Here is a 10,379-nt window from a genome sequence, read left to right on the forward strand (position 1 = left end):
CATGAAAGCATATTGTATATAATATAATACAAAACATGTATTAAAAAATTGGCAGTTTTCTTAAAGCTAAATTATTTTCAAAATATTATACCTAAACAAAAACCAACTCAGATCTCAAATGATTAAATGTTCACTAGCCACATCTATATTATCAGTATGTTCCTAGGCCACATTTTATATAACTACTTTAAATGTGAAAACTAGTTTGAATTTTTTTTTATGTATTTCATATCCTCGCAAAATACCTCTACCAAATTAGCATAATATTAAGTATCACAAATTCCGTTGTCCGATATAATTTATCACGAAAGATGTCAACAAGACAATTTCCAACGGACAGATTATTATCTTATTTTTAATATTATCCAAATATTTTTTTTATTTGACAAATTGTATATGAATATTATTATTAGTTCAATTATGTAAATAGATGTTTGACGATAAATTAATTAAGAATTAATTATTAAATAACATAGGCACTAATTAAATGCTGGTATATAGGTTTTTAAGACATAAAACTGATCACTCTTATCAATGTTTTTTAGATTTCTACTGAACAACTAGACACCTGTATCAACTATTAACCTGAATAATAATAGCTACTAACACCCAAACATTTGTTTAAATTATTTGAACACCCGAATACATTCAGTACCCGAAACACTAATAAATTATACTGATGCAAAGCCCCTGAACAAAACATTATTTTACATATTTTATCTACATTATCATATACATCATCTATATCGCTACATATCTAGTCGCAGACCAACTAGACTCGACGAACAATAAGCAAACATTTATCTTATAATATTCTATAAATTACTATTATCCTCATTAATCGTCAATATCATTATAACAAAACTTAGTTTCTTTTTCGTAAGTGACCTACTATTCAAAAGTGATTTTAAAGTATCTTTGTTTATTTGGGTATTATATTTAATATTTAAACAGAGGATCTAGTGGGGAAAACGGTTGGTCAGGTTATCAGTTTTGACCTTGATATTGAACCCACTGGCACTCATACCTATAATTTAGTAGACACAATTTATTTACATTTACTAACACATCAATTATTTAAAAAAATGTATTTGCATTAAAATATTACAACTATAAATAAGTTGTAAAACAAAAGTAGCATTTACAAATGTATTGATATAAATATCTATAAACATAATATGTTTCAAGTGATTTTTTTTTATCAATTAACACTCATTATTTTAAAAGCCATTTTAACTTTTTATTACGTTTTCTTTTTAGAAATAATAAGTGTTCATGAACACTATAAGTATAGTGTACTATTAACATGAAATCGCATTTTTATATATCATATAATATAATATGTACATAGATATCCGTTATATATATATATATATATATATATATATATGTAGTGAAAGAAACTTAAATGTCCCCAGGTCGGTTCAGATTTATTAACCAATGAGAACGATCCTTTGATTCGAAAAATTTAAGATGACTCTTGTAAACGGCAAACCATATAAATCCAACAACCAGACATATGATTACCTCTACATAATAGCCATCCACAATCGCCTCACAATTGCCATTGTTTATATTGCATATCTACACAAATTAAAAACAATAGTTTGCTGTAATTAAATATGTACAATATTAGTAAACACTATATTGCAATTTATTTAAGGTTTAAATTAAATTGCAGTTGGTACAACCCAAACTTAAGTCTTACATTTTCTAAATCTGACGTAGAGCAACTATTTTGGACATCATTTGAACACGAACTAAACGTTAACATGTCGACCATTTTAAGAAACGACGTATTTGGTATTACCCATCCAATGCTGCGGACTGTATTCAACAACGTCATGTACATGCCTCCGAACCGAATGTCACTAATCCGTGAGAAAAAAGCTACCATACACGTTACCATGATTTGGGCCAGTATCTAAAATAAAATAAAATTAGAACGGCGACCTTGACGCATCATATTTCGGTAGATAAATAAATAAAATACTGCAAAGTTTTTGTCTACATTTTCAATTCCTTATAGATATTAATGATATGTAGGCATCAATTAATACATGTTTGGGCAGTTTAATTACCTGCCTAACTTGTTTTAATTGATTAAATACGTATTCGTAAGGCAGTGACACAAACATTTTAATAGGTCTAGGATTTGGTAAATTTAAATTTTAACTGTTCATATTAAATTTATGTTAAAGTTTTTCCTGTTTATCTGCCTATTTGAATGTTTGTGTGAGAAACGAGCATGCATAGAAATCAACGACACGCACTTCAACAAACCACCACTTCTCGACTATACCGATGAAATTATATCATCATATATCTTTTTTTTTTCTCTTATAAAACAATCTATACAAGCGTAAGTGATAGAATCATGCTTAGATTAGCGAGTGTACTTTTGGTTCTCGCAAGACCATAATTTAGCCCGAATGTTTATTGTATTTTTTACAAACCTCTCAAAAATGTTATTCTTTTAAAAATATCTCTTCTTCAATAAATTATAAACATAAAACATACTCTTTAAATTCTTCTCTTTGATTTAATGAAAAAAAATATTTCAAAACTCAAAATATATATCAGTTTAAAATAAAATTGCCAACGTACCCTGTTTACTGCGAATGCAAGTCCCATAGCTAAATAATAATACGTTGGCACAGTTTCATTATTTTGAATTATACGAGGAGTGTAATAAATTAGGACAGCAAAAATAATACTCCACAGCAATCTGAAACATTATTAATTTCTCATGAGAATCGTATACTTTACTTGTAATTACTTTGAATTACTTTCTAGATGACCTCGAAATGTGTGAATAGAAAAAATTTAATTTAATGGCGATAAAAATGCTAAGTAATATAATGGTAAAGAATAACTAGTCAAAAATGTATTATTATCAAAAACTATACTATTTTAGCTGAGTTTTTAAAATTGAAACACTTGCGTTTTCTATACCTGGCTGGCATCAGTTTTAGATATAAAGTTATCGGTTTCGGGCCCGTTGTGTATTTGGTTACGAAAATTGGTAGACATATTTTTAGAATAAACATGGCTGTAGTTATTATCATAATGTCATCTTTTGATACACCTGCGTCGATAAGCTTCAGATTTGTGACAGATTCTGATGTAGACAATCCAATCTAAAACATTTTATAGGGCAACGATGCGAAGTTATAAAGTGGTTGAAATAATTGGAAAGAATAGTTATACAACATATAATAATGAAATAACTATTGTTCACTGTTTATTATTACTGAATTCCATCTTTTGTTGTATAATTCTATTTTGTTGTTTTTAACATAGAAAAACGATATCAAATTAAATATTTAAATGTCTACGTAAATAGATCAATTTAAAAATAACTAATAAATATCGAAAAACGTCAATTGTAATATTATATGTATAATAATAAGTTTAATATGATATTTGGCTCGAAAGAATGGTACGATTTCTAGTTTTTCACTAAGAAATTGTGTAAATATATTATTTACCATAGACGTCAGAATAGCCATTAACAATAATTTCATGTGCTTGATTTTAAAAATATCCCACAACAGCTCATAACTTTGAATAATATTAATCTTAAGGTGGTCGTCTTCTTCCAATTCTTTGTTTCTTTCTTTTTTAAATATGACTAAGAATGTGACAAACAAAAACACAAAGCCCCAAAATAATAAAAAACCTGTGAAACAAAAATAAATTTAAATTAAAAATAAAATTTTAATTTATAATTTTCTTAGATTAGTGGTCTTTTAGTATAAACGATTGATAAATGAATGCACTAAAAAACTAATATTGATCGAACCATTTGAGGATATTGTATTGAATGTATAGTGTATTATAATAAGTTTTTTTAGGTCTGTCATCGAGTGGAGAAGTAAAAATCGACCTTCCACTTTGAAGGTAGTTTCTGGTAGCAAATTGGGTGTTATACTTTGGGTAGTTAATAGTAAAGTTCCATGAACTTAAAAAAATTATTAGACAAAACAAAAAAAATGGGAATATTTACACTAAACCAATTTATCACAAAAACGATATTATTTTTTTGATGTATTTCAGAAATGAATAATTGAGACTGAATTGTCTTTATATATATTAGCGAATTTTTAATAAAATATTTTGGATCTCTATGTGATATTTATAAAAATGAGAAATTTTAAACTGGTTTAATATTTTCAACTCTATGCTTGATAAAATGTGTATTTGTTTAGTAAAAAAAACGCTTGTCAGTTTAATACAGGTTTTTATACAAGTGGTTCTTGCGAGAATAATTTTATTAAATACCTGTCAAGAATATATTGTTTTTGTTTTTAAGTATAAAATTCAAATTATGACTCAATATTTTGTAATAATCACGAAATCATTGGAATTTGAAGACTTTTAATTTTAACACTTATGGCTTGAAAATAAATTAAAAGATTTCTCCATAAGTTTCTCTTGCATAAATCCCATAGCCTTAAAATATATACCCGCAAAAATTTTGTTTATGTACATTTCAATTTCAAATTTTGATGAATTAATTGGATATTCAAACAAAAATACCCAGGAAGTAGATTGCTCTACAGAAAGTGTCAAGTATACCTCGGAAAATGGGTACCACTTTGCTGTGCATTGGGTGTCGAGTAGGTCTGTGTATAAAATATAATTTTTAAATTTGTTGGTAACAGAATAAAATAATTAGGAGAAAACATATTTTCAATTTTCAATCATCCTTAACTATAAAAATTGATAATTCAATACATTCATTAAAATCAATACATTTTTAACTACAAATTAATTTTTCTATTTTCAATTAGATAATGTTGTAAACATATGAACATTAAGTGCTTATAAAACCAAATCGTATCTTTATATTTTATCTAATTTTAAATGATTATTGTATCAACGTGGGAATAAGGAACCTAGAATTAAATTTTCAAGCTTTTTACCCAACAATTTTTTTTTTTGTTGATTCCTAACGCTTTTAAACACTATAGAACATTTTTTACTTTGACTCCCCCCCCCCCCCTCAAAAGAAAAGTAACAACTGGATTTACTTTCCTATCAGGAAAGATGTTGAATTAGAAAATCGAAACACTATTATTAATTACTGCCCCAGTAGGGGAATCCCTGCTCTTATTTGTTTCTTTTATGCAATTATTTATCATTGAATTCAAATTTAACACATTATTACAGTGACCTACTAAATTACAAGATACCTAGTAGAGATACACTCGAAATCTACTATACAGCAAAAGAAAAGAAGTCCCTAGTTATTTTATAGGTACTATACTTTTCTATAATTTAGAGATACAGTTCTGTTTCTGCATATAACTATATAAGTTCAAAGTTGAATTATTTCTGGTGTTGTTATGTATTTTTTTTTTATCACTTATAAATAAATAAATAATATATACAATAGTACTATAAAAAAATATTTAGATTCTGAAGAGCACAATGAATTTATTGATTTCACGTTTTGTTTTTTTTTTAAATGCATTGAATTTTTACTTCAGCATCTTTTCTGGTAAGAAAGTAGATTTAGTTGATACTTTGGGGAGTCAAAAGTACAAGACGCCAAGTAATTTTCAAAATCGTCAGGGTAAACAAAAAAAAAAAATCAAGAGAAATAGAAATTTTTAAGCATAACCATTTTTCGACAAACGATTTAGTTTTTCTATAGTAGTAACTCAAAAACAAATTACCTATAGATACTTTAAATGTTCACAAAATATTTTTACCTTTTTTGAGCTATTACAGATTTAAAAAAACATAAATAACCAAAAAAAATCTTTGCCCGTTCAAAAAACTTGGGAATTTAATACATTGTTCTTCATACGTTCAGATAATATAGTGTCATAAAATCATATTAAAGATTAAATAATTGTCAAAATTACATAAAAATTATGCAAATTATAAATTATGAAGAATTCAATTTTTTATCCAAGAAATAAAAGTTTTAATTGAGGTTCCTCAAAAGTAGTTGATATTATAACCAAAAATCTATTGTGAAATATGCCTAACAATTCAAATATTATAATCGAATAATTTAATAAAGTTACATTTGTTTTTACAATATTATAAAATATTATACACACTTGATGTATACCTACAATGTCTATTTAATTGTATGCATGAAATATTTTCACTAAGACCGTCAAAATCTTAAACAATATTTTTTACCCACTTTTAATGCTTAATAATCCTCCTTCTTGCGGGGTGAATCGTAAATATTTGTTACAGAAGTATTCAGATGAAAGAAGAACCGGACAAACGGAACCAATATACAATCCGAATGCCATACCTGTGCTATTACACGTGGATGAATAACTCACATTATTTCTATAAAACATTTTAAAGCCATGGTTATTATAGTAATTTGTAAAATCGTAATATTAAAATGTCTTAGCTTTATACTTACTTTTTCAACAAACTCAATGCCCAACTGTCAACTACTATGTCCTGGGTAGCAGCCAAAAAATTAATAAGGAACAATACACACACGATCGAGTTGAGATTTGGTTTTCCTGACTCAGGTAACCAGTCATCGATATTATCGCCGAAAATAAGAAAGAGTACCCCTGTTCAGTATGTATAATATTATGTATATATTATTTTAACAACTAATGTATTTGAGAGTAGTAAAATATTACTTAGTAATAAAAAATATATAAGTAAGATATTACTTAATATATTAGTAGGTATAATGTATACGTTTACCTATAGCAGTTAATTAAAATAGTCATATTATTCCAAATTAAGTCCTATTATTAATTACCGATTGCATAAACAATAATTTAGCCAGCCTTCCCCCCCCCCTACACAAAGACAATTTTAAAATTAATTTTCAGAATTTGTATGGCACCCGTTTGAAAAAAAAATTGAAGAGAAAAAAGTTTTTGGGAAAATGTTTGACTAATCAGGGCGTCTATTTCTTTTGCTCGTAATTTTTAAGGATAGAACAAGTAGTTCTTCTGTTAATTGCATAGAAAAATTGTCGGTCCCACGTATACTTCACACACATACACTCTTAATATTAATATTCAAAAAAACACCAAACAGGAAAACATGATCTTCTGATGTTGGGGACCATTTCTGCATTCCTACCTTTTTTTGAAACTGTGCATATAAGCTGTTGCCACAAAAATTCTCAACATTTTTAATTTTTAGTTTATTTCTTATAAATGCTCACATTCACCATTCACAGTAATGGCTCACTAACTGATTGATAAAAAAATATTAGTTCACATTTGGATGACTGGCAAAATACTCATACTATTTTAGAATAATTTCCTCAAGACCCGTGGATTTATTGTTTCCGTCTTATACACACGACGTATGGCATACCAAATTTTCATTCACTAATGTTAATAGTGTGCTGTTAGTTTCGACATTAGAATAAATTGACTTATTATCAAACTTTAGGTAAAAATATTATCTGTGTTATGGGTATGTGAAATATTTTGCTTAAAATATCGAATAAAAGCTAAAGCATAAGCAAAGCACAGGTAATTGTTTTACCTAAAAGTTTTATAATAGGTAAATTCACTCTAATATCAAAACAGCGAACACACTATTAAGACTAGTGAACGAAAATTTAGAATGTCATACGCAGTATCTAAGCCAGGATTTTTTTTGGGAGGGGCTACAATATTTTATATCTAGGGGTTAGGGTACTACCAGGTATAGCAAGTTCAATATTTCAGGGAAGGAGGAGGAGGCTTAAACCCTTAAGCCCCCCTCCCCCTAACTACGGTAATGGTCGTACATTTGTAAGACAACGACGACAAATTCATGACTAGTGTCCTATAAGAGGAAGGTTACACGGACATCGTTTTCGTCTCTGTCTTACAAGTACATAACATAACAAATTTTCACTCAGCAGATCACTTTTAGCTTAGTTTGTTTAAAAATTCGAGTGAATCGACCCATTATGAAACTTTAATGGCAACAACGTTATTCCTATTTGTATGTGGTTTTTTATGATCCTATAGGAAAAATTGAAAAATGGTCATAACTGTCTTAAAAACTGAATTATCTTACAAAAACCAGATTTAAAAACAAAAAAAAAACACAGATAATATTCTTACCGTCAAGCTTCATAATAGGTCGATTCACTCTCATTTATAAATTGACGAAGCTAAACGTGATCTTCTGAGCGTAGATACACTTGTAAGATGGAGACAGCAAATGATGTCTGTGTAGCGCCCTCGTAAAAAAACCGTTGTATAATATCCGCAAGTATTGACTCTGTCATACATGTCATACACAAGCGTAACATCCGGTAAGTTAATTTATAAGAAGCGATAAATGATTAAAAAAAATTTTTGCGAAACGCATTACTTGATTTTCAGTTATTATGCGTTGTTATGTTATTAATTTACACTATTGAACTTAAGAGAGAATATTCTCTTATATTAAAAGGACGTTACACAGACATTTGTTGCCTCCGTCTTACAAGTGCGTAACATAGAAAATTTGGCGCTCAGCAGATCACATTTAGCTCATTCAGTTTCAAAAATTGAGTGAATTGACCGGTTGTAAAATTTAAAGGTACGAATATTATCTGAAGGAACTTTGAAGCTTTTTATTATATTTTTATATTAAAGCGAGTTATGAGTATTTAAAATGTGTAAATTGTTTGCACATCTTAAAATACTCAAAATATAATAAAGGGCCTATGAGATGCCTTAGATAATAATCGTACCTTTAAATTGTATAAAATATCAGTGCACTCTTTTTAAGCTAACAAAGCTAAACGTGATCTGCTGAGCGTCAAATTTGGTATAGCGCACTTGTTAGACAGAGACAACAAATGTCCGTGTAACTTCCTCATAAGAGGTATATTTTTATTTTGAAATAAAACCGATCACAGTTAATAAAATTTACAAAACCTTTAAAAAATATCAATCACATACCGATTAATAATTGAATAGGAATGTACCATGATTTTCGTCGTCCTATCCACCGAAAATGTAATGCATCCACCACTGGTGCCCATAAGAGTTTAAAGCTGAAAGGCCATAGTACAAAACTTAATATAGCCTAGAACATAAATGTAAATTATTTATTATGAAAAAAAATGATCAAAATCTTACTATAATCAAAGCTAAATTATTGCAATTGTCATTGTATAATTATATCATAAAATGTTTATATTAATAAATTACAACATGATTTCTATAAGATAATGTTATAGTAATTTCAACTACATTATAATCGTCATAATTAAATGTAGTTATCCATTCACCATTGCAATCAAACAAATATTTCTAAAAATTTTAATAGTATTAAGAAAATTATAAATTTAATAGCTTGTTCATTTGAATTTTATACCTACAAACATTTATTACCTATCAAAAAAAAAAATTAATTTGTATATATAATATTTAATGTTTATTGTAAAAAAATAACTGCCTGTTTTTTTTTAGACTAAAAATGAATGAAGTATAGAACTTAAAATATTTTAAAAATATAGACAAGATTCGTTAAACCAATTTGGATGTATAAGGTACTATCGAATTCTTAATACTTATAAAATTATTTTGCGCAAAACGAGAACTTTATTTTTTTTATTACCGTGCCTATATTACTTAAGATTTAGATTTTACTTCTAAATTGTATATTTATATTTTTATATTTATATCTATATTTATTTTAACCATAATATATATATAATTTTAAGAAAAATCGATAAACGTATGGATTTAAATGTACTTACTTGGTCGTTATATGTTACAAATTTCGTATTTTGAAGAATTATAGGAAAAGCGTAGGACAAACCTGAAGTAGTGCCTTGCAAAGTGTAAAGTAATATCAAAAAGTAAAAGTTTAACCAATCTCCCTTCAGATTTGGCTTATCCCAGGTTAAATCCTTTGGTAATTCTGATTTTTCTTCGTTTTTTGTATGTTTCGTCATAATATTTAGTTACGGTGTGTCGGTGTTAGATAGATTGATGTCGCTATTGTCGCAGCAGAACATAGTTATTAAAAACGATGTTAGTGTACATACTTTGATTAAATACTAAATACACCAACGCATGCTCTTGGCCACACGGAATTAATTTTATCATGGTTTTCTGACCTATTACATATGTAATCTGTAGTCTGTACAACACAAAACAATTTTTTCGAAATTGATTTGTTTAGTATAGTTATTACTTTTAAATCACTTATTTGTTAATTAAACAGATTTTAATGACAGAGTCAATTACAGCTACATTCAATACAATTATCGGTCCTTGGAAGTTGATTGGAAGTTGAATAAAATAGCCTAAATGAACCAAGTTAATATAAAACTATGAATATATCCTACAATAATTATATTTTCATGAGGTTTTTTAATTGAAATGCTTTAAATATTTGTTTTGTTGATATGTATACAATATACAGGTAGTTCA

At 27.5% G+C, this 10,379-nt stretch overlaps 1 protein-coding gene across 1 annotated transcript; it reads right to left on the minus strand.

Annotated features, from left to right (window-relative positions):
• Positions 1-1,218: 1,218 nt before the first annotated feature.
• LOC111036833 (acetyl-coenzyme A transporter 1-like) lies at positions 1,219-10,033 on the minus strand. The gene is made up of 9 exons (XM_022319052.1): positions 9,701-10,033; positions 8,898-9,024; positions 6,401-6,560; positions 6,167-6,321; positions 3,492-3,682; positions 2,956-3,140; positions 2,608-2,728; positions 1,709-1,924; positions 1,219-1,584 (listed from the first exon to the last, which is right to left on the minus strand). Exons 1-9 carry the CDS (start codon positions 9,896-9,898, stop codon positions 1,405-1,407), a joined length of 1,533 nt encoding a protein of 510 aa, XP_022174744.1. The 5' UTR covers positions 9,899-10,033; the 3' UTR covers positions 1,219-1,404.
• Between the last annotated feature and the right edge of the window lie 346 nt (positions 10,034-10,379).

This window comes from Myzus persicae, unplaced genomic scaffold (genome assembly GCF_001856785.1).
Source record: "Myzus persicae strain clone G006 unplaced genomic scaffold, MPER_G0061.0, whole genome shotgun sequence".
In the NCBI taxonomy this organism is placed as follows: Eukaryota; Metazoa; Arthropoda; class Insecta; order Hemiptera; family Aphididae; genus Myzus; species Myzus persicae.

Coding starts and splice junctions, on each gene's coding strand:
- LOC111036833 (XM_022319052.1), bottom strand. CDS start 9,898: ATGACGAAACATACAAAAAACGAAGAAAAATCAGAATTACCAAAGGAT. Junction 6,322..6,400: donor GCATTGAGTTTGTTGAAAAA/GTAAGTATAAAG, acceptor AATGTTTTATAG/AAATAATGTGAGTTATTCAT. Junction 3,141..3,491: donor TGGCTATTCTGACGTCTATG/GTAAATAATATA, acceptor AAAATGTTTTAG/ATTGGATTGTCTACATCAGA.